Below are 26,988 nucleotides of genomic sequence, written 5' to 3'. Positions count from 1 at the left end.
GGACAGTAATGTGACTGTGTCATGTATATAAGTGTCAAATTATGATGGTGCACACCTGAAATACATATAATCTTGTATATTGATTTTACTACAATTTTTTAAGAGATGGTTCCATTGTGATGTATTTCTTTAATGATTAGTGCAGGTGAGCATTTTTGATGGGCTTCTTGGCCTTTTCAGTTCTTTGGGTCATTTATATTTTACTCATTGATTTGTAATTTTTATATTAAGGTAATTAGACTGGTGTATATATATATTTTTTTTAAATTACAGTTAACATTCAGTATTATGTTGTATTAGTTTCGGGTGTACAGCTTAGTGGTTAGACGGTTATATACTTTAAAAGGGTTTTGTACTATAAAACGTCTTTGTTTTGTTTTTTTATTTTGTCATTGGAGGATTTTTTTTTTAATATATTTTTATTGATCTCAGAGGAAAGGAGAGGGAGAGAAAGAAGAGAAAGAAACATCAATGATAAAAAGAATTGATCGACTGCCTCCTGCATGCCCCCTACTGGGGATTGAGCCCACAACCCCGGGCATGTGCCCTGACCAGGAATCAAACCCTGACCTGGTTCATGGTTTGATGCTCAATGACTGAGCCACACATGTAGGCTGGAGGATTTCCTTTTTAAGCTCAGAGAAAGTACATACATTTACACTATTAGCATATAGTAGTATTTTCTCTGTGGTTGCTTGGTTTGATGTCATGCATATCAATACCCACCACCCATTCCAAAAATAGTTCTTATTCTATACTTTGATGGTTTCATTTATTTTTAATTTTACCTGTTTTGAATAAAAGTCTTCACTTAGTTATGCATTTATTTTGTTAGGAAGCAGGTAGAGGTAGTTATCCAGCTCTGCTTTTCAGTAGCTAGTCATTTATCTCACGTTTATATCTAAATTCCTTTTGTTCATGATGTGCTTTATTTCTCATGTTGCTTCCTTTGTTCATAATTGTTCTTTGTAACCTTAATGTTTATTTTTTCTAAATAAACTTTAGAATCGGCTCTTAGGCCTCCTGGCTAACATGTCCAAACTGGCCTTGCACCCTCCCCTCTCCCCATGAATCATCTGTTGGTTTTTAATTGGCCTGGGTGTGGTTTTATATATTTATTGCAGGTGGAGAATTTACTCTTAGTTTTTCATTTGTGTGTTTCTTTCCTGTTCAGCAAGGTGTTTTACATAAATATTTCCCATAATATCTTCTTAGGAGAGACCCCCTTTCATCCCAGAAGGAGTGGTGGCACGCAGGAAGAGAATGGAGATTGGGGAGCCTCAAAGGAAGAGGGTAGGTCACTGTCAACCTTACTGGGTGTACTTGTGAGGATGGGCAGAAAGGCTTTGCAATGAGGGATGGAGACTTAGAGCATGAACAGGCCAATAGCACCATTACACTCTGAGAACATGGCTTTGAAACCCTACACAGGTTCCCACCCTCGTGTATGTGGCACAACAGCTGTCCTACTGGACGTAGGAGCTGAGTACCAGGTGTGGAGAGGATTAGTCCTTAGGTTGGAGAGGAGGTTATTTCACAGGAACAAGGAGGAGGGGCTCAGCTATTCTGGACCTGAAGGGCCATATAGAACTGATCATAATTGTGTGTTTTTTAAAATTGCAGGAACGAGATATTGAACTGGAACTGGGAGATGATTATATTTTGGATCTTCAAAGTAAGGGCCTGCATGTACCAGTTATTTTAAAATGCCAGTTTCGTGTAAAGTGTTTCCGAAAAGTGTGAAAGGGCTTTAATGAGCACAAATCTTCCAACCTTTTGTTAATTTCTTAAACATGAAAGGTTGTATGCTGGCAGGGCTCTGAGATTTCTTCCTTTCTGGTAGTTTTCTGTCATTTAAGGATGAGAGATTAGTTTTGTAACTTTCATAGGTAAATGTGGAGCCAGGTTGATGTTGTCAGTTATCTGTTACTCATGCCTTTTTCCTTTGAGTATATCGTACTTGTTTTATTTTTGTTTTCCTTTATGGTCACTTCATCCTGAGGTACTGATAGACCTTGGGAAATGTTTGGGGGTGAATCTTTAATAAGCAGGTGGCTTTGCTTACATAGTGTCAAATACAAACACTGTTGTCTTTAGAGAGGGGAATGACTTGCCTAAGTTATAACTTATTTTGGGCACATGGTAGTTAAAGATAATTGAAAATTACTGTAAATGTAATTTTTTTTTTTTTTTTTAACTCTAGAATACTGGGACATAATGAATTCATCTGAAAAGTATGATAAGATACCTGAGATCTGGGAAGGCCATAATGTAGCTGATTACATTGATCCTGACATCATGCAGGTTTGTATCACTTGTTAAATCACATTTTTATTCCTTTTTAATACAACCACAAGAAAATACAAACACAACTTTCAGCTGGTCTCATGGTGTAATGGTCTATGACTCATGCACAACTTTGGGCTCACCTGCACCTGTTGCCATCATTACTTCTACACCCAAGAGCCTCCCTGTCCCCAGTCACCCACAGCTTGCTCCTACCCAGTGTCCTGGAGACTCCAGTGCTCTGCCCATTTGCAGGGCCATTCATCCTCTTCCCGCTGAGGCCTTTTCCCTTCTCAGCTCCTGCTCTACTTCCCTTGGCCCATCATAGCAGGTAGCCTGCCTTTGTGAAGAAGGTAGAGCTGCCATGGGTGTGAGTGCACAGGTGCTTCTTGTTGGCAGGTACTTTTGGGTGCAGCACCCCTGGTTCTCAGGCCTGGTTCCTTGTCTTCTCCAGAGTTTTGCTCCATCACCAGTATCTGCCTCCTGTTTCATTCCCCTCCCTGTTTGCTTTTTCTTATCACATGAGTGCCTGCAAATTTCTGTCATCTTTAAAAAGCCAAAGTCCTGTATCCTCCTTTAGTTGCTATCCTGTCTTTTGTCAGTCAGGCTTTTTGAAAAATAAAGCTTTATAAATATTTGCTATCTACATTTCCCCACTTTTTTTTTTTTTAATAAATCTTTATTCAGATTATTACAATTGTTTCTCCTTTTTCCCCCATAGCTCCCCTCCACCCGGTTCCCACCCCACCTTCTATCCTTACCTCCCCCCAACTTTCCTCATCCATAGGTGTATGATTTTTGTCCAGTCTCTTCCTGAACCCCCCATACCCCTTTCCCCCTGAGAATTATCAGTCCACTCCCTTTCTATGCCCCTGATTCTATTATATTCACCAGATTATTCTGTTCCTCAGGTTTTTAATTCACTTGATTTTTAGGTTCACTTGTTGATAGATATGTATTTGTTGTTCATAATTTTTATCTTTACTTTTTTCTTCCTCCTCTTCTTTAAGAATACCTTTCAGCATTTCATATAATACTGGTTTGGTGGTGATGAACTCCTTCAGCTTTTTCTTATCTGTGAAGCTCTTTATCTGCCCTTCAATTCTGAATGATAGCTTTGCTGGGTAGAGTAATCTTGGTTGTAGGTTCTTGCTATTCATCACATTGAAAATTTCTTGCCACTCCCCTCTGGCCTGCATAGTTTCTGTTGAGAAATCAGCTGACAGTCGTATGGGTGCTCCCTCGTAGGTAATTAACCGTTTTTCTCTTGCTGCTTTTAATATTCTCTCTTTGTCTTTTGCTCTTGGCATTTTAATTATGATGTGTCTTGGTGTGGTCCTCTTTGGGTTCCTTTTGTTTGGGGTTCTGTGCACTTCCTGGACTTGTAAGTCTATTTCTTTCACCAGGTGTGGGAAGTTTTCTGTCATTATTTCTTCCAGTAGGTTTTCAGTATCTTGCTCTCTTCTTCTGGCACCCCCATAATTCTGATGTTGGTACGCTTGAAGTTGTCCCAGAGTTTTCTTACACTATCTTCAACTTTTTGGATTTTTTTTTTTGCTTTTTGCTTTTTCGGTTGAGTGTTTTTTGCTTCTTTGTATTTCAATTCTTTGACTTGATTCTTGTGTTCCTCTAGTCTGTTTTTGGGTCTCTGTGTAATATTTTTATTTCAGACAGTGTATGTTTAATTTCTAGTTGGTCCTTTTTCATATCTTCAAGGGTCTCGTTATACTTATCGGCCTTTTCTAGGATATTCTTGAAAAGCCTTATAACTGTGGTTTTGAATTCTATATCCAGTCGTTTGTTTTCCTCCATTTCTTTTGTTTGTGATCTGTTTCTTTGACGCCGCATTTTCACTGCTTCCCTGAGTTGGTAGGGTAGCTTTGTGTGCTAGGTTTCCTATATGGCCCAGTGGGTCGGCCTCCCCAGTTAACCTGAGGTGGACACTCTTGGTGCACCCCTTTGTGGACTGTGTGTACAGACTTGTTGTAATTAAGTCTTTTTTTTTTTTTTTTTTTTTTAAATAAATCTTTATTCAGATTATTACAATTATTTCTCCTTTTTTACCCCATAGCTCCCCTCCACCCCTTTCCCACCCCACCTTCTGCCCTTACCTCCCCCCCACTGTCCTCATCCATAGGTGTATGATTTTTGTCCATTCTCTTCATGAACCCCCCCATACCCCTTTCCCCCTGAGAATTATCAGCCCACTCCCTTTCTATGCCCCTGATTCTATTATATTCACCAGATTATTCTGCTCCTCAGGTTTTTAATTCACTTGATTTTTAGGTTGGCTTGTTGATAGATATGTATTTGTTGTTCATAATTTTTCTCTTTACTTTTTTCTTCTTCCTCTTCTTTAAGAATACCTTTCAGCATTTCATATAATACTGGTTTGGTGGTGATGAACTCCTTTAGCTTTTTCTTATCTGTGAAGCTCTTTATCTGCCCTTCAATTCTGAATGATAGCTTTGCTGGGTAGAGTAATCTTGGTTGTAGGTTCTTGCTATTCATCACATTGAAAATTTCTTGCCACTCCCGTCTGGCCTGCATAGTTTCTGTTGAGAAATCAGCTGACAGTCGTATGGGTGCTCCCTTGTAGGTAATTAACTGTTTTTCTCTTGCTGCTTTTAATATTCTCTCTTTGTCTTTTGCTCTTGGCATTTTAATTATGATGTGTCTTGGTGTGGTCCTCTTTGGATTCCTTTTGTTTGGGGTTCTGTGGGCTTCCTGGACTTGTAAGTCTATTTCTTTCACCAGGTGGGGGAAGTTTTCGGTCATTATTTCTTCAAATAGGTTTTCAGTATCTTGCTCTCTCTCTTCTTCTGGCACCCCCATAATTCTGATGTTGGTACGCTTGAAGTTGTCCCAGAGTCTTCTTACATTATCTTCAACTTTTTGGATTTTTTTTTTTGCTTTTTGCTTTTTCGGTTGAGTGTTTTTTGCTTCTTTGTATTTCAATTCTTTGACTTGATTCTTGTGTTCCTCTATTCTGTTTCTGGGTCTCTGTATAATATTTTTTATTTCAGTCAGTGTATGTTTAATTTCTAGTTGGTCCTTTTTCATATCTTCGAGGGTCTCGTTATATTTATCGGCCTTTTCTAGGATATTCTTAAAAAGTCTTATAACGGTGGTTTTGAATTCTATATCCAGTCGTTTGTTTTCCTCCATTTCTTTCGTTTGTGATCTGATTCTTTGACCCCGCATTTTCACTGAATCCCTGAGTTGGTAAGGTAGATATTTGTGCTAGGTTTCCAATATGGCCCAGTGGGTCTGCTTCCCCAGTTAACCTGAGGTGGACACTCTTGGTGCACCCCTTTGTGGACTGTGTGTACAGCCTTGTTGTAATTAAGTCTTTATTGTTGTTGGTATCACTGGGAAGAATTGACCTCCGGGCCAGTTGGCTGTAAGGATCAGCTGTGTCTATGCTGGGAGAAGCCCGGTGCTGGAGACAGCCTTATAGGATTAGACTTGCCAAATTGCAATAGCCTCTGTGCTCAGCTTGGATGGGGTGGAGTCTCAGTCTTGGCTTCCTGTCAGCCCCGCCCCTGCGCGCATGTGCGCTTTCAGTCCTCCGCCTTCCCCAGCTCGAGTCTCCGCCTGAGAGTCCAGACTCCCCCCACAAGAGTGTGGGTCCCCAGGGGCTCGCCTGGAACTGGGGTTCACTGCAGTCAGAACTGGGGCTCGGTGCAGTCAGAATCCTCTGACTCCCCTCCACTAGGGAAAGCCTGTGGCAACCCCCGCAGCCTTTGTGTGCACCGGCGCGGCGCGTGTGCGCACTTTCAGTCCTCCGCCTTCCCCGGCTCCCGAGTCTCCGCCCGAGAGTCCAGACTCCCCCTACAAGAGCGTGGGTCCCCAGGGGCTCGCCTGGAACCGGGGTTCACTGCAGTCAGAACTGGGGCTCAGTCAGGATCCTCTGACTCCCTTTCACTAGGGAAAGCCTATGGCTACCTCCGCAGCCTTTGTGCGCACTGGCCCGTGTGCGCCTTCAGACTTCTGCCTTTCCCAGCTCGCGGTCCGAGGCTTCCTTCCCCCTTCCTCCAGAGGAAGTCAGCCAAGCTCTCAGCCGCCCTTCCTCTCTGCGCGCACAAAGCCCCTTTGCCGTACCTCCAATTCTCTGTGAGCTTTTCTCCTTCCTTCTAGTTGTAGAATTTTCACTCAGCCTGCTTTCCTGTGGTTCTGGATGGTGTCCGTTCTGTCTTTTAGTTGTAGTTTTGAAATTGTTGTGCGAGGCAGCAGTTTAGGTGTTTACCTATGCCGCCATCTTGGTTTCTCCTCTCTGTAATTAAGTCTTGATTGTTGTTGGTATCACTGGGAAGAATTTACCTCCAGGCCAGTTGGCTGTAAGGATCAGCTGTGTCTACACTGGGAGAAGTTCGGTGCTGGAGACAGCCTTATAGGATTAGACTTGCCAAATTGCAATAGCCTCTGTGCTCAGCTTGGATGGGGTGGAGTATCAGGGCGGAGCAGACAGTCTTGGCTTCTCGTCAGCCTTACCCTTGCGTGCACGCGCGCGCCTTCAGACCTCTGCCTTCCCCGGCTCCCGAGTCTCCGCCCGAGAGTACAGAATCCCCCCACAAGAGCGTGGGTCCCCAGGGGTTCGCCTGGAACTGGGGTTCAGTGCAGTCAGAACTGGGGCTCAGTGCAGTCAGGAGCTTCTGACTCCCTTCCACTAGGGAAAACCTGTGGCAACCTCCGCAGCCTTTGTGCACACTGGCACGCACGCGCCTTCAGACCTCTGCCTTCCCCGGCTCCCAAGTCTCCGCCCAAGAGTCCAGATTCCCCCCACAAGAACGTGGGTCCCCAGGGGCTCGCCTGGAACTGGGGTTCAGTGCAGTCAGGAGCTTCTGACTCCCTTCCACTAGGGAAAGCCTGTGGCAACCTCCGTAGCCTTGGTGCTCACTGGCACGTGCGCGCCTTCAGACCTCTGCCTTCCCCGGCTCCCAAGTCTCCGCCCGAGAGTCCAGATTCCCCCTGTAAGAGCGTGGGTCCCCAGGGGCTCGCCTGGAACTGGGGTTCAGTGCAGTCAGAACTGAGGTTCAGTGCGGTCAGGGGCTTCCTTCCCCCTTCCGCCATAGAAAGTCAGCCAGGCTCTCAGCCGCCCTTCCTCTCTGCACGCATAAAGACCTTTTGCCATACCTCCAATTCTCTGTGAGCTTTTCTCTTTCCTTCTAGTTGTAGAATTTTCACTCAGCCAGCTTTCCTGTGTTTCTGGATGGTGTCCGTTCTGTCTTTTAGTTGTAGTTTTGAAATTGTTGTGTGAGGCAGCAGTTTAGGTGCTTAGCTATGCCGCCATCTTGGTTTCTCCCATTTCCCCACTTTCTTCTCCTCAGTTCCTTAATTTATACTTTCAGTCTTCAGGTATCAAGGGAATGAACCCTAACATAAGCCCCCTTCATACTTTCTGTTTTTTCCACTTCTGAATAGTACTGTTCTCTGTTGTCTGATGTTCATCCTTGCTGCCTTGGCTTTAACTAGTCTGTTTCCCCAGCTCTTCCCCTTCATATTCTGTTGTCCATACTTACACACACAAGAAGTCATGTCACTCTCCTCTAAACTTCCATTGTGCTTCTTGCTTTCATTTCTCATTGCACAGCACCCATTGTCCTCAGTGTGGATTCTGGGTGGCCTGTGATTAATCTGGCCATGCTGTTGTAGTCTCTGCCCCCACCCTGTCACGTAAATAGTGATGTAGGCACATCTGACTGCTGCATTCCTGTGAGTTTACTTATTTGGCTATGATATACGTATATGCATTTAAAAATCTTAACAGTACAGCCTGTGAGGTTGTGTTTGGGGATGACATTAGGATGGATAAATGGACACTATAGTACAAGATCAGTGCAGACTAATGATTTAAGTTCTTCACGAACGGAGGTTCTTCCATGCGTCTGCTGGGAGAGAGGGGATTGAGGGAGGTGCTGTCTGTCTGCACATTTTTAACCTTACTGTGTACACTCATTGTTTTTAAAGGAGAAAAAGATCTGGCACTGAGCAATTAATATGTTGTCAGCTCAGCATTCGTGCAATCTTCATTTTCTTCCCTTAATCTTTGCTAGTAGGTCAGCTCTGACATGTGTGAGGCCCACATGAGACAACCCTAGCATCCATTGCACACTGAAAGGCTTAGGGGAAACCTAATTCCCATAGAAAGGTTCCTACACTTAATTGAGTTTTTCAATGTTCATTTTGTTTATGACCCTTTTTAAAGAAATTGGAAGAATTAGAAAAAGAAGAAGAGCTCAGAACAGCTGCTGGAGAGTATGACAGAGATTCAGAAAGCGAAGATGAAGAAATGGTGGAAATCCGACAGCTGGCTAAAGAAATCAGAGAAAAAAGGAAGTTGAAAATTCTGCAATCCAAAGAGAAGGACACACAGGGACCCAGAATGCCACGAACTGCTAAGAAGGCAAGTTATGTGTCTCCTTAAGGAGGTGTGACCCATTTCTTTCCATACTGGATTCTCGTATAGTCATTGCTAGAGAAAACATTCTCACCTGTGTATAGTAATAACATGCTTTTTTTTGTTGGTATGTATTGACTTTCAAGGTTAGTTGAGTCTTGATCTTTTATTTCTGATTATTACGCCTTTCTTGGTGATTTTCAAAGTTCATAAGATCATAATTTAGTCAGGACTCTTGCAATTTACAGAAACCTAACAAATCTGAGGGTGATTTAGGCTCCTGTGACCTGTTAGTTCAGGCTCAAGTGTGTCAGTAAGGTTGGGGTTCTTTCCAGCTCTCAGCTCCATCTCTGTAGGCATCTTTGTCTACTCAGTTCTCGTCAGGGTGGCAGGTGAGGTTAGATCCTGTGGGTTGTCCCCAAACCACAGGGCATGATAGAAAAGGTGGGGGCAGCTCCCCAAAGAAAGAGGCCGTTAAAGTTTAGTGGGACAGAAGGGAAAATGACAAGAGTGCACACACCTTATGGGTATTCCTGTGCTCGACACTGTTTTCATGTTATAACAAGTGGTTCTTGGCAGACGCAGACATCACTGTATCCACCAGTGGTGCTGCAGGGACACTGGCTGGGGGGGTATGTCACATGACCTGCCTTCATGACCTCATATGCACACAGGAATCCCCTGCAGAATTGTGCAGAATCCAGGGATAAAGTGTACACTGTTCTACACATGGCAAGTGCCCAGGAAATGTTAGTTTTCATGGGATTTAATGAGCTGTCCACAAACATCAGCATGAGCCTAAATCAGTGGTTGGCAAACTGCGGCTCACGAGCCACATGCGGCTCTTTGGCCCCTTGAGTGTGGCTCTTCCATAAAATACCACGGCCTGGGCGAGTCTATTTTGAAGAAGTGGTGTTAGAAGAAGTTTAAGTTAAAAAAATTTTGTTCTCAAAAGAAATTTCAATCGTACTGTTGATATTTGGCTCTGTTGACTAATGAGTTTGCCGACCACTGGCCAAAGTAAAAGATAAAATTTATAAGAGGTGTATCACAGATCATTATAAACGGCTCATTTTCTCCTCAATTTTTTTTTTTAACATCTCATCAAACTGATTTTGCTTAAAAATATACTTTCCCCTCTTTTCAGGTTCAGCGGAAAGTCTTGGAGAATGAGATGCGCAATCTTGGGGTTGACATGGATGATAATGACAACGTGAGTGTGCAGAGATGCTCTCAGATACTTCATAGTTGGTTACAGCTTTGTACTATAAAACCAGGGACTCAGAAACCTGTAGGGTCACAGAGTTCACTAGAAAATAAATTAGATCTTCTTACTGTGGACGTGTTTGATCCTTGTCTTGAACAGTGTCTCAGATCTCTGCTGTTCTTGCTTTGGAGGGGTCGTGTCTACATAGGGAGCTAGGCTGAGCCTTCACTGAGAGGCCCTGGAGTCTCATAGGATGAGAACAATTAACTTATTTGTGTCTTCTGTTAAGCTTGTATCTCTTACATGTAATGACAGTAAAATTCCTTACTACTTTCAAAAAAGAAATTAGAACCTGCAAATTTTCTGTTGAGGAGCTTCACTAGCCTGACATATTGGTTGGAAGTGGTTGGTTGAGGACAGACACAGCGTTATTCACACTATTGTCTATTCCCTTTTGGGGAACAGGTTGGGCATTTGGCTCATCCTGTTGGTACAGGATGGTGTTGCCAGAGTCAGTTCTTGCTGTTCCCATTTGAGAAGAATTTAGGAAGAAGACTTGCCCATGCCATCCTCTGCAGTTAGAACTCATCCTTGTGGGTGGATGGAAGGTTTCCCTGGATGTCATTCTGGTGTCCAGTTTAGTTAATGTCAAGTGTGCGCAGCTACCCTAGAGGCTTTTTATTTACCTTTTTTTCTTTTATCGATGTTTTATTGTATTTGTGTATTCATTTATAAAATTTGGAAAGTTCCTAAAACTAGAAAGAAAACAATTGTGGTTACACTGCACAAAAATGAACGAGGCTACCATGTGGTGCACGCCTTTTTATCCAGTGTTTATGCGGAGAACTTTAAACTTTCTGTTTCTTTTTTTGAAATCTGTTCATACCCACATGCTACATGCTGCATCTACTTTTCATTGTGCAAAAGGCACTTTCTTTTAGGGTAATAAATAGTCTCTTCATTTTAAGCCTTTTTGATTGCTTGCAGTTTAAAATTCATTTGCTGTTGTCTCAAAGAATGAAAGCTAATGTGTAAAAAATGCACAATAAAAACAAGATTTGTGTCAGCGAAAAATATAAATTGGAAATGTTAGAACAAAACAATGTTGTCTGTCCTACACACAGTGTTTTTTTTTTTTTTTTTTTTTTACTGGAACTTTAATTTTGTTGACTAAAGTCTTTACCTGGTGCTTTGATTAGCTTCAGTTATCAAATAACCATGAGGTGCTATTTAGTCTCTCAACGGGAGGGGAACTTAGGCTGCAAATCATCCAAAGCTGTGTTCTGAAATCTTAACGACTAAAGGGCATTTCAGGTACCTGTTAGAATACCAATGTTTTTTGCTTAGTGAGTTATTCCGGTGTATATGCATCTTTGTATAAAAGAACTTTCCCATATTCTGGATTATTTTCTCACAACACATTCCCAGGGGTGGAGTAATGAAATTAAAGGGTAGTGTTTGTTGAAGTTCCTTTCCAAAAGGGTTCGGCTGATTTGGATTTCCATCAGCAATGAGTGAGAATTCCCTGCTCACGTGGAGTTGTAGTTTAATGTGCATATGTAGCTCCTGACTTTTGGGGGCTTATTAAGTTTTGGACTTACTGCTTGCCTACCTTTTTTTTTTTTTTTAAATATATTTTATTGATTTTTTTTTTTTTACAGAGAGGGAGAGAGATAGAGAGTTAGAAACATCGATCAGCTGCCTCCTGCCCACTCCCCACTGGGGATGTGCCCGCAACCAAGATACATGTCCTTGACCAGAATCGAACCTGGGACCCTTGAGTCTGCAGGCCGATGCTCTATCCACTGAGCCAAACCGGTTAGGGCATGCTTGCCTACCTTTTGAGGGAGCTGAATTATCCTTAGATCCAGACAAGTGGGGAGGGTGAGCCCCAAACCTACTGCCAGCGGCAGCAGGGCTGACAACTGGGGGGCTAAAGACAACCCCTCGGTGGCCATCTGCATGGCTTTGCTGAACCCTAAGCCTGAGCTTTCTGATGTTCGTCACAGTGTTGACAGGCTTAATCCAAAATGGAGGAATAAAGGAGATAAATAAATAAAGAAGTGATGCTGAGCTAGGTTAAAGGAAAACGTGGATGAATGGGCAACTCTAATTTTTTTTAATGGAGTAAAATTAGCTTTGTAACCATGAAAAAGAATATTTGACAAATAATTAATGTGAAATTAACTTGGTGTATTTCAAAGATCTCTTTTTAGTTTATTTGATAATGGCTTTGATAAAAGCTCCTGAGTGCCCTCTCCCCTTGTTGGAGTGATTTCATGTTTGTCACTAAGCCTGAAAGCCAGGCTGGGATCCTGAAGTGTGCTCTTTGTGCTTTTCAGGCCCATTATGCAGTCCAAGCCAGAAGGTCTCGGAGTGTCACTAGGAAAAGGAAGCGGGAAGACTCTGTCCCGCCCACATCTCTTGCCCGGAGTCGCAGTTGCTCTCGAACTCCACGTGATGTGTCTGGTCTTCGGGACGTCAAGGTTAGTCTCTGTCATGTGCAATTAATAACACGATGGCCTCTCCTTTTGGCTACCTGAATGTTCAAGGCAAAACCTCCTCATCCCTCAGCTGTCCTTTGGAGCAGGGAATGCAGGTGGGGGTTAGCTGTTTGCTGTACCCCAAGAGCCATGCATGGGCCTGTTCAATTGGGTGTCCCTGGAGCTTTGCCCACAGAACACCATTCTCTCGTGGTGAACAGAAGCATGATGTCATATGGCACCAGGTGGTCTGAGCTTAGGCCCCAGCCATTTAAGGGTGTTCTAGGAAATGGCCCCTGCTGAGCCCCTGGAGGCCTGGGGCTTCACCCACAGTGAGTCATGCTGGGACCCAACCGAGTTTTTTGTTCAGTCTTTTGGGAAAGACACTTTGGATGTACATTGTCTCTTGCTGAAACTTGATTTTATTAAATAAACCCCAAAATACTTAGTTTCAGCATTTTGAAAACTCAGGTAAAGAAGAAAGTCTGAATAAATGGGCAAGCAGTCGACTTCATGGAAACCTGAGGTTTCCATTCCACCATGCCATCTCCATCTTGAAATCTGATTTTAATATCAGTCTTGCCACTTGTTAGTCAAGTGTGAGTAGTACAATTTCATGGGTCCTAATCTGAGTTTTCTTGTTTGTCCAAGAGGGAGTTACAATAGATACACTCTAATCTTCCACATTAAATATATTTGCTCCTTGTAGGTACAAAACTTGTCTGGCTATAATTTTCTTCCTGCCTTCACATGCAGGTGTTGGTTGAGTTCCTGCAGGTACTGCAGTGGGTTCAGAATAGCAGTGAGTGGGGCTTACCTGGGTTTTCCAGTACTGAGCACACCTACATTGTAAAGACAGGCTATTAACCAGTCATGAAAATGCATATGGATATTTGGTCTTTAGTAAGCACCTAATGTGTTCTATGTTTTCTCCTCTTTAGATGGTGAAGAAAGCCAAGACTATGATGAAGAATGCTCAGAAGAAGATGAATCGCTTGGGGAAGAAAGGGGAGGCAGACAGGCATGTGTTTGATATGAAGCCCAAGCACTTACTCTCTGGGAAGAGGAAAGCTGGTAAAAAGGACAGGAGATAGTGTCCTTCTCAGCTGAAGCAGTTTGGTGGGACTGTTGTTTGTTTCTCATTTGATATGGTATGGTTTCACAAAATTGGAGTCATGATCTGTAAACTGGAAATAACAATGAAATAACTAAAACACCCTTTTCCTCAAAATTATGGTTAACCCTTAACAATACAGGTGTGAGAAATTTTTATCACTGCCTAATATTGCAAATACTTTGAGTAGACTGGTTTCTGCTTTTTTTTTTTTTAAATATATATTTTTATTGATTTCAGAGAGGAAGGGAGGGGGAGAGAGAAATAGAAACATCAATGATAAGAGAATCATTGATCAGCTGCCTCCTGCACGCCCCCTACTGGGGATCAAGCCTGCAACCCAGGCATGTGCCCTTGACCGGAATCGAACCTGGGACCCTTCAGTCCGCAGGCTGTCGCTCTATCCACTGAGCCAAACCGGCTAGGGCTGGTTTCTGCTTTTAATGGACTTTTGATTGCATCAGATTTGCAGAACTGGGAAGATTTATTTGTTTGACTGTTGTTTTTGATGGAGAAAAGTCTTATTCTCTTCAGTAAGACGGAACTTTGGTTTGGTTCCCTGCATATAAATAGTCCTTCCTTGCTAAGAAAACCTCTCCACTTGTGGCCATGGGCAGAAGGCTGCCAGTCCTGCTTTGCAGATACAGGTTGTGGGTTTGTCATATGCCAGCACTAAATTATTTTCTAGTCTTTTTGTACAATGTACCATTGTACTCTGTCTTCATTATTTTATCCAAAATAAACTTCTTTTAGTTTTGATTATTTTGTTGGTTTGTATTTTCTTTTTTTTTTTTTTTTTTCTGTGTGTGGAGGGTTTAGTTACAAGTTATTGTCAATTTTGCCAAAAGAAAAGTGAGGGTAGCCAAAACCGGTTTGGCTCAGTGGTTAGACCGTCGGCCTGCAGACTGAAGGGTCCCGGGTTCGATTCCGGTCAAGTGCATGTACCTTGGTTGCGGGCACATCCCCAGTGGGAGGTGTGCAGGAGGCAGCTGATCGATGTTTCTCTCTCATCGATGTTTCTAGCTCTCTATCCCTCTCCCTTCCTCTCTGTAAAATATCAATAAAATACATTTTTTTTAAAAAATAAAAAATCAATTGAAATTTGTAAAAAAACTCAGAGCAGCCCTGACTGGTTTGGCTCAGTGGATAGAGCGTTGGCCTACAGACTGAAAGGTCCCAGGTTTGATTCCAGTCAAGGGCATGTACCTTGGTTGGGGGCAGGAGGCAGCTGATCCGTGTTTCTCTCTCATTGATGTTTCTAACTCTATATTCCTCTCCCTTCCTCTCTGTAAAAAATCAATAAAATATATTTTTAAAAAAAAAGTGAGAGTAGAGACCTTTTTTTTTAAAGCAAAATACTTTTTTTGTGGCATAAAGAGCAATTAAATGTAGTCATGTCCTGTTTCAGTAGTTCATGGCTGAAAATCACATTTTAATTATAACATAAACACTCAAATACTACCACAAAAGCACTTCCTGGGGAGGGATCTGTTTTCAATTTTTGGCTCAGTATAGAGTGTCTGCCTGTGGACTGAAGGGTCCTGGGTTCGATTCTGGACAAAGACACATGCCAGGGTTGCAAGCTTGATCCCCAGTAGGGGATGTGCAGGAGGAGGCCAGTCAATGATTCTCATTACTAACACGTTAAGCGCCCAGCCTGTTTTGTCTTCTGGACAGAAAGTATAATGTCAGTCACAGGTGACTGACAGGGCGCTTAACGTTTTAATGTTTCTATCTCTCCCTCTCCCTTCCTCTCTGAAATCAATAAAAATGTATTTTAAAAAGAGAGAGAGAGACTCATCCTCCAGTGATAGGGAAGATGGTCGAGTAGGAAGCATCAGGAATTCCTTTGTTCTAGATTAAAGTGGCACTAGCAGCCGAAACCGGTTTGGCTCAGTGGATGGAGCGTCGGCCTGTGGACTGAAGGGTCCCAGGTTCGATTCTGGTCAAGGGCATGTACCTTGGTTGTGGGCACATCCCCAGTGGGGGGTGTGCAGGGGGCAGCTGATTGATGTTTCTCTCTCATCGATGTTTCTGGCTCTCTATCCCTCTCCCTTCCTCTCTGTAAAATATCAATAAAATATATTTAAAAAAATAAATAAAAATAAAGTGGCACCAGCAGAACTTGTCTGATGTAACCAGCTTGGAACTCTCGAGTCTCTGATGCCTAACCTCTTTTAGGGAAAGTCTTTGCCAGTAGGTCAGTTAATTTTGGTCAATTTTAGCCTTTACGGGTTAGTATTTTCATACCACCCACTCCCAGCCCTGTTTTTGTGTATGGGAGTGGGTTGCCCAGGACTTTGTCCTCTACACATTGGGATTCTGTGTTTTGATTGCTGATGACTGCTTCTGATAGCAGAGGTTGACGCTCATTCTTGCAGTTCCCTTAAGCTGAATTGGATTCGGGAAATTTAAAGGCTCAGTGCATTTTTTTCCCCTTTGCATTCACCCCCCCTTTTTCAGGGGACCAGAGATTTAAGAATTAAGATTTTAAAGACCAATTTCATGTTCAGGGGCATTTAGAAAGCACCCACGGCCAACGAAAGACACATACTTAAAACTGAGAAGATCTTAAGGGTTTGTTTTTTATCCTCACCCGAGGACATGTTTATTGATTTTATTTTTTGTTGGTTTGTTTGTTTTGTGTGTATTGATTTTAGAGAGGGGGGCAGAAAAACGTTGATGTGAGAGAGAAAAACCCATAGGTTGCCTCCCACACGCTCCTGGACAGATCAACCCTGCCAGCCAGGCATGTGCTCTGACCAGGAATCAAATCCACAACCTTTTAGTGTATGGGACAATGCTCCAACCAACTGAGCCACCTAGCTAGGGCATGATCTAAATTTTTTACCTCATGCTGGCACAGATACCCTACAACCGAAAACAAAAAATTCAGCCACCCAGGTAAAGGGAGATAATCTGATTTATAGAATTAGCACATTATATGACTCAAATACCCAGGTTTTTTTGGTTTTTATTTTATTTTATTTATTGATTTTAGAGGAAGGGAGAGAGATGAGAGAGACATCAATTTGTTGTTCCACTTATTTATGCATTTATTGGTTGCTTATATGTGCCCTGACTGGGAATCGAACCCACAACCTTGGTGTGTTGGGACCAACTGAGCAACCCAGCTAAGGCCTCAGTTTTCAACAACAAAAAAAAACACAAGAAGGCATACAAATAAAGAGGAAGGTATGGCCAAAACAGAAACGATCCCTTAGACAAAGAATTTTAAAGCAATCTTCTTATTTAAACTTACTGGGGTGACAATAGTTAATAAAACTATGTAGGTTTCAAGTATATAATTCTATAATATATCACCTGTATATTTCATTTTACCACCCAAAGTCACATTCCATTATCATGTATTTGACTCCCTTTACTATTTTCCACTACCCTTTTCCTCTAATAATCACCATGCTGTTGTCTGTATCTATGAATTTTTGGTTTTTTGTTTGTTCATTTGTTGCTTTCAGTTTTATATTCCACATGAGTGAAATAAGGTTCTTGACTAACTTATTTAATTTAGCATGATATTCTCAAGATCCATCCATGTTATTGCAATGGCAGTATTTCATCTTTTGGTTGAATAGTATTCCATCTTCCTATCTAATAAAGAGAGAATTTGCTAATTGACCCTCACGCCATCGTAAAGATGGCAGCACCCACAGCCAATAAGGAGGAAATACGTTAATTGACTGCACTGCCCTCAAAGATGGCAGTGTCCACAGCCAATAGGAGGGAATATGCTAATTGGTTGCCATGCCCTCAAAGATGGTGGTGCCCAGTCCCCTCAGCCCCACCAGGTGGCAGGCCCGGCTGCTCCGCGCACCTGCCTCCAGAGTCCCCCAGTCCCCTCACTTCCCCAGCCGCCCAGGGCCTGCCCGAGGCTCAGGTAACCAGGGCCAGCCAAGGCTTGCGTAGCTGGCAGTGGCAGCAGCAGAGGTGTGATGGGGCATTGCCTTCCACTGATCACGAGGTCACCTCCCACCCCTCAGAGCTCCTGGACTGTGAGTGGGGGCAGGTGGGCTGAGGGATCCCCCCTATAGTGCATGGATTTTCATGCACTGGGCCTCTAGTAGGTATATAAAAGGCTAATATACAGTGTCTCCTCAGGAGTTCGACCAGGAGAATGGGAGTTCAATCGCTCACTATGACGTGCACTGACCACCAGGGGGCGGTGCAGAACATGGCAGGTGACCAGTGGTGGTGGCAGGTCGCTGAGAGAGCGAGGGAAGGAGGAAGCGAGGAGGCGGGGAACCTGATCACCAGCCAGGCCTAGGGACCCTAGCCATGCACTAGACCTCTAGTTGTATATATGTACCACTTCTTTATCCAATCATGTATTGAAGGACACTTCATTGTTTCCATATCTTAGCCACCATGAATAATGCTGCAGTGAACTTAGGGGTACATATATCTTTATGAATCAATGTTTTCATGTTTTTTGGCCAGATACCCAGAAGAGGGGTTATTGGCCATTTGTATGTCCTTTTGGGATACTGTTTGTTCAGGTTTTTTGCTCCTTTTCTATTTGGATTTTTTTGATGTTTAGTTGTACTAATTCTTTATATATTTTGAATAAAAACCCCTTATCAGCAGTGTTGTTTTCAAATTTCTCCTTCCATTTGGTTGGTTGGCTTTTTTTTTTTTTAAATAAATCTTTATTCAGATTACAATTATTTCTCCTTTTTCCCCCCATAGCTCCCCTCCACCCAGTTCCCACCCCACCTTCTGCCCTTACCTCCCCCTCACTGTCCTCATCCATAGGTGTATGATTTTTGTCCAGTCACTTCATGAACCCCCCCATACCCTTTTCCCCCTGAGAATTATCAGTCCACTCCCTTTCTATGCCCCTGATTCTATTATAGTCACCAGATTATTCTGTTCCTCAGGTTTTTAATTCACTTGATTTTTAGGTTCACTTGTTGATAGATATGTATTTGTTGTTCGTAATTTTTCTCTTTACTTTTTTCTTCCTCCTCTTCTTTAAGAATACCTTTCAGCATTTCATATAATATTGGTTTGGTGGTGATGAACTCCTTTAGCTTTTTCTTATCTGTGAAGCTCTTTATCTGCCCTTCAATTCTGAATGATAGCTTTGCTGGGTAGACTAATCTTGGTTGTAGGTTCTTGCTATTCATCACATTGAAAATTTCTTGCCACTCCCGTCTGGCCTGCATAGTTTCTGTTGAGAAATCAGCTGACAGTCGTATGGGTGCTCCCTTGTAGGTAATTAACTGTTTTTCTCTTGCTGCTTTTAATATTCTCTCTTTGTCTTTTGCTCTTGGCATTTTAATTATAATGTGTCTTGGTGTGGTCCTCTTTGGATTCCTTTTGTTTGGGGTTCTGTGAGCTTCCTGGACTTGTAAGTCTATTTCTTTCACCAGGTGTGGGAAGTTTTCTGTCATTATTTCTTCCAGTAGGTTTTCAGTATCTTGCTCTCTCTCTTCTTCTGGCACCCCCATAATTCTGATGTTGGTATGCTTGAAGTTGTTCTTACACTATCTTCAACTTTTTGGATTTTTTTTTTTGCTTTTTGCTTTTTCGGTTGAGTGTTTTTTGCTTCTTTGTGTTTCAATTCTTTGACTTGATTTTTGTGTTCCTCTTGTCTGTTTTTGGATCTCTGTATAATATTTTTTATTTCAGTCAGTGTATGTTTAATTTCTAGTTGGTCCTTTTTCATATCTTTGAGGGTCTCGTTATATTTATCGGCCTTTTCTAGGATATTCTTAAAAAGCCTTATAACCGTGGTTTTGAATTCTATATCCAGTCGTTTGTTTTCCTCCATTTCTTTCGTTTGTGATCTGATTCTTGGACGCCGCATTTTCATTGCTTCCCTGAGTTGGTAAGGTAGATTTGTGTGCTAGGTTTCCAATATGGCCCAGTGGGTCTGCCTCCCCAGTTAACCTGAGGTGGACACTCTTGGTGCACCCCTTTGTGGACTGTGTGTACAGCCTTGTTGTAATTAAGTCTTGATTGTTGTTGGTATCACTGGGAAGAATTGACCTCCAGGCCAGTTGGCTGTAAGGATCAGCTGTGTCTATGCTGGGAGAAGTTCGGTGCTGGAGACAGTCTTATAGGATTAGACTTGCCAAATTGCAATAGCCTCTGTGCTCAGCTTGGATGGGGTGGAGTCTCAGTCTTGGCTTCCTGTCAGCCTTACCCTTGCGCGCACATGCGCGCCTTCAGACCTCCACCTTCCCTGGCTCCTGAGTCTCTCTGCCCGAGAGTCCAGACTCCCCCCACAAGAGCGTGGGTCCCCAGGGGCTCGCTTGGAACCGGGGTTCAGTGCAGTCAGAACTGGGGCCCAGTGGAGTCAGGAATCTCCGACTCCCTTCCACTAGGGAAAGCCTGTGGCAACCTCCGCAGCCTTTGTGCGCACTGGCGCGTGCGCGCTTTCAGTCCTCCACCTTCCCCGGCTCCAGAGTCTCCGCCCGAGAGTCCAGACTCCCCCCACAAGAGCGTGGGTCCCCAGGGGCTCGCCTGGAACCGGGGTTCAGTGCAGTCAGAACTGGGGCCCAGTGCATTCAGGAGCCTCTGACACCCTTCCACTAGGGAAAGCCTGTGGCAACCTCTGCAGCCTTTGTGCGCACTGGCGCGTGCGCGCTTTCAGTCCTCCGCCTTCCCCGGCTCCGGAGTCTCCGCCCGAGAGTCCAGACTCCCCCCGTAAGAGCGTGGGTCCCCAGGGGCTCGCCTGGAACTGGGGTTCAGTGCAGTCAGAACTGGGGTTCAGTGCGGTCGGGGGCTTCCTTCCCCCTTCCGCCAGAGAAAGTCAGCCAGGCTCTCAGCCGCCCTTCCTCTCTGCGCGCACAAAGACCCTTTGCCGTACCTCCAATTCTCTGTGGGCTTTTCTCTTTCCTTCTAGTTGTGGAATTTTCACTCAGCCAGCTTTCCTGTGGTTCTGGATGGTGTCCGTTCTGTCTTTTAGTTGTAGTTTTGAAATTGTTGTGCGAGGCAGCAGTTTAGGTGCTTACCTATGCCACCATCTTGGTTTTCTCCTGGTTGGTTGCCTTTTTTGTTGTTGTTGGGTTTTTTTTTTGTTTTTTTTTTGTTTTTAAATATATTTTATTGATTTTTTACAGAGAGGAAGGAAGAGGGGTAGATAGTCAGAAACATCGATGAGAGAGAAACATCGATCAGTTGCCTCTTGCACACCTCCTACTGGGGATGTGCCCGCAACCGAGTTACATGCCCTTGACCGGAATCGAACCCGGGACGCTTCAGTCCGCAGGCTGACGCTCTATCCACTGAGCCAAACCTGTTTTGGCTGTTGTTGTTTTTTAATAAATCTTTATTGTTCAGATTATTACAATTGTTCCTCTTTTTTCCCCCATAGCTCCCCTCCACCCTGTTCCCACCCCACCCTCTTGCCCTTACACCCCCACTGTCCTCATCCATAGGTGTACGATTTTTGTCCAGTCTCTTCCCACACCCCCCACACCCTTTCCCCCTGAGAATTGTCAGTCCACTCCCTTTCTACGCCCCTGATTCTATTATATTCACCAGTTTATTCTGTTCATCAGATTTTTTTATTCACTTGATTTTTAGATTCACTTGTTGATAGTGTTGTTCATAATTTTTACCTTTACCTTTTTCTTCTTCTTCCTCTTCTTAAAGAATACCTTTCAGCATTTCATATAATACTGGTTTGGTGGTGATGAACTCCTTTAGCTTTTTCTTATCTGTGAAGCTCTTTATCTGCCCTTCAATTCTTTTTTTTTTTTTAAATAAATCTTTATTGTTCAGATTATTACAGGTATTCCTCTTTTTTTCCCCCACATAGCTCCCCTCCACCTGATTCCCCACCCCACCCCATGCCTTTACCCCCCACCACTGTCTTCATCCATAGGTGTAAGATTTTTGTCCAATCTCTTCACGTACCCCTCACACCCCCTTCCCCCTGAGAATTGTCAGTCCACTCCCTTTCTATGTCCCTGATTCTATTATATTCACCAGTCCATTCTGTTCTTCACATTTTTTATTCACTTGATTTTTAGAATCACTTGTTGGTAGGTATGTATTCGATGTCATTTTGTTGTTCATAATTTTTATCTTTACCTTTTTCTTCTTCTTCCTCTTCTTAAAGAATACCCTTCAGCATTTCATGTAATCCTGGTTTGGTGGTGATGAACTCCTTTAGCTTTTTCTTATCTGTGAAGCTCTTTATCTGACCTTCAACTCTTAATGATAGCTTTGCTGGGTAGAGTAATCTTGGTTGTAGGTTCTTGCTGTTCATCACTTTGAATATTTCTTGCCACTCCCTTCTGGCCTGCATGGTTTCTGCCATGAAATAAGCTGACAGTCGTATGGGTGCTCCCTTGTAGGTAACTAACCATTTTTCTCTTGCTGCTTTCAAGATTCTCTCTTTGTCTTTTGCCCTTGGCATTTTAATTATGATGTGTCTTGGTATGGTCCTCTTTGGATTCCTTTTGTTTGGGGTTTTCTGCGCTCCCTGGACTTGTAAATCTATTTCTTTACCAGGTGGGGGAAGTTTTCTGTCATTATTTCTTCAAATAGGTTTTCAGTATCTTGCTCTCTCTCTTCTTCTGGCACCCCCATAATTCTGATGTTGGTACGCTTGAAGTTGTCCCAGAGGCTCCTTAACCTATCTTCATATTTGTGGATTCTTTTTTCTTTTTGCTTTTCCAGTTGGGTGTTTTTTTTGCTTCTTTCTCTTTCAAATATTTGACTTGATTCTTGCGATCCTCTAGTCCAGTGGTCAGCAAACTCATTAGTCAACAGAGCCAAATATCAACAGTACAATGATTGAAATTTCTTTCGAGAGCCAAATTTTTTAAACTTAAACTTCTTCTAATGCCACTTCTTCAAAATAGACTCGCCCAGGCCGTGGTATTTTGTGGAAGAGCCATACTCAAGGGGCCAAAGAGCTGCATGTGGCTCGTGAGCTGCAGTTTGCCGACCACTGCTATAGTCTGCTGTTGGATCTCTGTATGTTATTTTTTATTTCAGTCAGTGTATGCTTAATTTCTAGTTGGTCCTTTTTCATATCCTCAAGGGTCTCACTAAATTTATCAGCCTTTTCTAGAAAATTCTTGAAAAACCTTATAACCGTGGTTTTGAACTCTATATCCAGTAGTTTGCTTTCCTCCATTTCTTTCATTTGTGATCTGTTTCTTTGCCTCCGCATTTTGGCTGCTTCCCTGAGTTGATAAAGTGGCTTTGTGTGCTAGGTGTCCTATAGGGCCCAGTGGGCTCAGCCTCCCCAGTTATGAGGTGGATACTCTTGGTGCACCCCTTTGTGGGCTGTGTGCACAGTCTTGTTGTAGTTAAGCCTTGATTGTTGTTATCTCTGGGAGGAATTGACCTCCAGGCCAATTGGCTGTGAGGATCAGCTGTGTCTACACTGGGAGAACGTCTGTGCTGGAGACACCCTTATGAGACAAGACTTGCTTCAGTGGGGCTTTGGTGCTCACTGAGTCTGCCCCTTGAGTGTGTCCCTTATGGATCTGAGGAGTTGTAATCTGGATGGTCCCACTCTGACTCCTGGGTACACTGGCTCTTGGATCTCCAAGGAGGTGCTAATTTAGCCTCTGACTGAGGCCACCCAGCAGGAGCTATGGAGAGATCTGCAGATTCCTCTTCTTTGTTTGGGTTTTGGAGGTGCCCAGATGAGGCCCAGCTGTGAAGCAATACAAACTGCTGCAGGGCCTTGCGCCTTCATTTGGATGTTCTGGGTCTCACTGACTCAGCTGTAGTTTGTTAGGTAAGTTTAGAATTCAAAGGAGGAGACCATTCATATGCAAAAGCCTCTTCCTTCGCTCAACTTCGATGGGGCGGAGTCTCAGGGCGGAGCAAACTGCAATGCCTTCGTGGGGCAGGATCTCAGGGCGGAGTAAACAGCAATGGCTTCCCATCAGCCCTGCCCTAAGAGGCCCCTGGGTCTCAGTGTCCCGTGGTAATCGCTGCAAGCACCTCTGAGAGAAAGCCGCTCTCGAGTTTCGCCTGCTGCCAGACAGTCCATTTTCTTCCCGTATGAGTCTGGGTTCCCAGAGTCTCGCCCGGAACTGGAGTTCAGAGCAGCTGGGAGCTTTTGTCTCCCTCCCAATTGAGAAAGCCAGCTGCGTACTCAGTTGCCAGTCCTCTCCATGCGCAAGTCTCTGTACCTCTGCCTTCCTTAGCTCCTCTGACTCTTTTTGTCCTTTTCTCTTTCCTTCTAGTTATAGAATTTCCACTCAGCCAGCCTTCCTGTGGTTCTGGATGATATCCATTTTGTCTTTTAGTTGTAGTTTTGAAATTGTGCGAGGTAGCAGTTTAGGTGTTTACCTATGCCACCATCTTGGTTTCTCCTATCGCCTTTTTGTTTTGTTGGTGGTTTCTTTTGCTGTGCATAAGCTTTGATATAGTCATGTTTATTTTTGCCTTTACTTCCCTTGCCTTTGAGATCAAACTCATAAAATCTTCTCGAAGGCCAAGATCCAGTGTTTTCTTCTATGTGCTTTTATTGTCTCAATTCTTGTATTTAGGTCTTTGATCTGTTTTAATTTTTTGTACAAGGGGACAAACTGAAACCTAGTTTCATGCTTTTGCATGTGGCTTTCTAATTTTCCCAGCACTATTAATTGAATTGGCTTTCTTTTCTCCATTGTATGTTTTGGGATCCTTTGTCAAAAATTATTTGCCCTGCCGAAACCGGTTTGGCTCAGTGGATAGAGTGTCGGCCTGCGGACTGAAGGGTCCCGGGTTCGATTCCGGTCAAGGGCATGTACCTTGGTTGCGGGCACATCCCCAGTGGGAGGTGTGCAGGAGGCAGCTGATCGATGTTTCTCTCTCATCGATGTTTCTAACTCTCTATCCCTCTCCCTTCCTCTCTGTAAAATATCAATAAAATATATTTAAAAAAAAAATTATTTGCCCATATACATGTGTTTATTTCTGGGCTCTCAGTTCTGTTCCATTGGCCTGTGTGTTTGTTTTTCTGCAAATACCATGCAAAACAATTGTCTTAAAGATGTTGAAAGAGCTAAAGGAAGACATGGATGTGGGAAAAACAGTGTGAACATAATAGAAATGTCGATAAAGAGAAAACAAAGGTACCAAAAATATACTGGAGGTGGAAGGTACAGACAACAAAAACAAAAGGAGATAAATGAGACTAGGTCAAACAAATGTCTTTGCATCAAAGGAGATAACCGACTGAAAAGACAACTTACAGAATGGGAGAAAATATTTGCCAATATCTGTAAGAGATTAATATCCAGGATATAAAAGGAATTCCTACAACTCAACTACAACAATACTTACTTAAAAAATAGCCCTGGCAGTGTTTCTCAGCTACAGAGAAGAGACTGGTGGTTGCCAGATGTGGGGGCTGGAGTGTGGGCAGATATGAGACAGAAATTAAAAGGTATAAATAAATTTCCTGTGTAAGATAACTAAGTCATGGGAATGTAATATATAGCATAGTGACTATAGTTAAAAATATTATATTTCCCTGGCCAAGGTGGCTCACTTGGTTGGAGCATTGTCCCAGTACACCAAAAGTTTGATTCCTGGTTAGGGCACATACCCAGGTTTTGGGTTCGATTCCTGTTTAGGGAATGTACAGAAGGCAACTGATCAATGTTTCTCTCATACATTGATGTTTCTCTCCCTTCCTCACTCTAAAACCAATTTTAAAAATACTGTATTACAGCACTAGCCAGTTTGGCTCAGTGGATAGAGTGTTGGCCTATGGACCTAAGGGTCTTGGGTTCAATTTCGGTCAAAGGCACGTACCTCAGTTGCAAGCTCCTCCCCAGCCGTGGCACGTGTAGGAGGCAACCAATCGATGTTTCTCTCACATTGATATTTCTCTGTCTTTCCCTCTCTCTTCGACCCTATCTAAAAATCAATGGGGAAATACATTGGGTAAGGATTTAAAAAGAATCCTATGTAATAAAAGCCTAATATGTAAATCGACCTAATGGCTGAACGACTGGTGGAATGACCAGTTGCTATGATGTACACTGACCACCAGAGGGCAGATGCTCAACATAGGAGTGTCTCCCAGGCCCCAGGCTAGCTAAGGTGGGTGCCAGCAGGGGCTCCCTGATCATCCCACCAATTACTATGCAGAGGGAGGCAACTGGCAGTGGCGGCAGCAGGGCTAGCGAGCAGGTGGCGCCAGGCCGGCCAAGGCAGATGCCAGCGGGCACCCCTGATCACCCCACCAGTCGCCCCACAGATCGGCCCTGATTGCCGGCCAGACCTAGGGACCCTACCTGTGCATGAATTTCATGTATCGGGCCTCTAGTAAATAAGTAAATAAATAAAAGAATAAATGTCATTAAAAAATACTGTATTACATATTTGAAAATTGCTAAGAGAGTAAAGTTCTCATTTATAAATTAAATTGAATTAAAAAGCACCATCTTATTTTGTACTTGTAATTTGTCTTTGTATATATCTCTATACAAAGTTGAGATATAGTTGTCTGCTTTTGGAATACAACTTTTATCCTACTTAATTCCTCTACTGATTTGAAATTAATACAATGTTTTTATACTTGTTACTCTAGAAATTATGTATATCCGTATGAAACTCTACTATTAAGATGAGCCTCTTTCCAGATTTCACATTTCTCCATCAGTATTGGGAGGTCTTTAAGGCAAATCATACCAGATTAAATGAAATTACTCCTAGATGTAACTTCTTTTTTTGGATATAACGTTTTTTAAAAAAGCAGCCCAGCCGAAACTGGTTTGGCTCAGTGGATAGAGCGTCGGCCTGCGGACTGAAGGGTCCCAGGTTCAATTCCGGTCAGGGGCACGTACCTTGGTTGCGGGCACATCCCCAGTAGGGGGTGTGCAGGAGGCAGCTGATCGATGTTTCTCTCTCATCGATGTTTCTAGCTCTCTATCCCTCTCCTCTCTGTAAAAAATTAATAAAATATATTAAAAAAAAAAAAAAAAAAGCAGCCCAGCCCTAGCCGGTTCAGCTCAGTGGATATAGAGCATCAGCCTACAGACTGAAAGGTCAAGGGCATGTACCGTGGTTGCAGGCGCCTCCTCAGCCCACACCCTGGTCAGGGCATGTGCAAGAGACAACTAATCGATGTGTTTTTCTCATATCGTTATTTCTCTTTCCCACTCTTTCTAAAAATCAATGGAAAAATATCCTCAGGTGAGGATTTTAAAAAAAGTAGTCCACACACATTAACACTGTCCTTCAGTTTAAAAACAGATTACAGCCCAGCCAGCTGGTGTTGCTTATGGTTGATCATCGACTCACGAAGGAAGAGGGTACTGGTTTGATTCCAGTTGGTCGGGGCACTTGCCAGGCTGCGGCTAGATCCCTGGTTGGGGGGTGGTGCATGGGGGGGACAGCCAATCGATGTTTCTCTCTCTCTAAAATAAAAAATAAACATTTAAAAACAGATTACAGCCCTAGCTGGTTTGGTTCAGTGGATAGAATGTTGGCCCTCCTATCGATGTTTTTGTCTCCCTTCCTTCCACTCAAAAAAAAAAAAAAAAGGAAAAATATCCTCGGGTGC

At 43.2% G+C, this 26,988-nt stretch overlaps 1 protein-coding gene across 2 annotated transcripts in view; it reads left to right on the top strand.

The window, feature by feature from the left end:
- Positions 1–14,251, top strand: part of GTPBP4 (GTP binding protein 4) — a 31,192-nt gene extending 16,941 nt beyond the window's left edge. For both annotated transcript variants that reach the window (XM_080682557.1, XM_080682558.1), the window contains exons 11-17: positions 1,216–1,293; positions 1,624–1,675; positions 2,204–2,304; positions 8,495–8,692; positions 9,834–9,899; positions 12,236–12,379; positions 13,318–14,251. In XM_080682557.1, coding sequence (XP_080538683.1) covers positions 1,216–1,293; positions 1,624–1,675; positions 2,204–2,304; positions 8,495–8,692; positions 9,834–9,899; positions 12,236–12,379; positions 13,318–13,470 — 792 coding nt within the window. In that variant the 3' untranslated portion in view covers positions 13,471–14,251. The remainder of the gene's footprint in view (positions 1–1,215; positions 1,294–1,623; positions 1,676–2,203; positions 2,305–8,494; positions 8,693–9,833; positions 9,900–12,235; positions 12,380–13,317) is intronic.
- The last annotated feature ends 12,737 nt before the right edge of the window (positions 14,252–26,988 follow it).

This window comes from Plecotus auritus (assembly GCF_963455305.1).
Source record: "Plecotus auritus genome assembly, chromosome: 1".
NCBI lineage: Eukaryota > Metazoa > Chordata > Mammalia > Chiroptera > Vespertilionidae > Plecotus > Plecotus auritus.
This window is presented reverse-complemented; position numbering and strand designations above follow the sequence as displayed.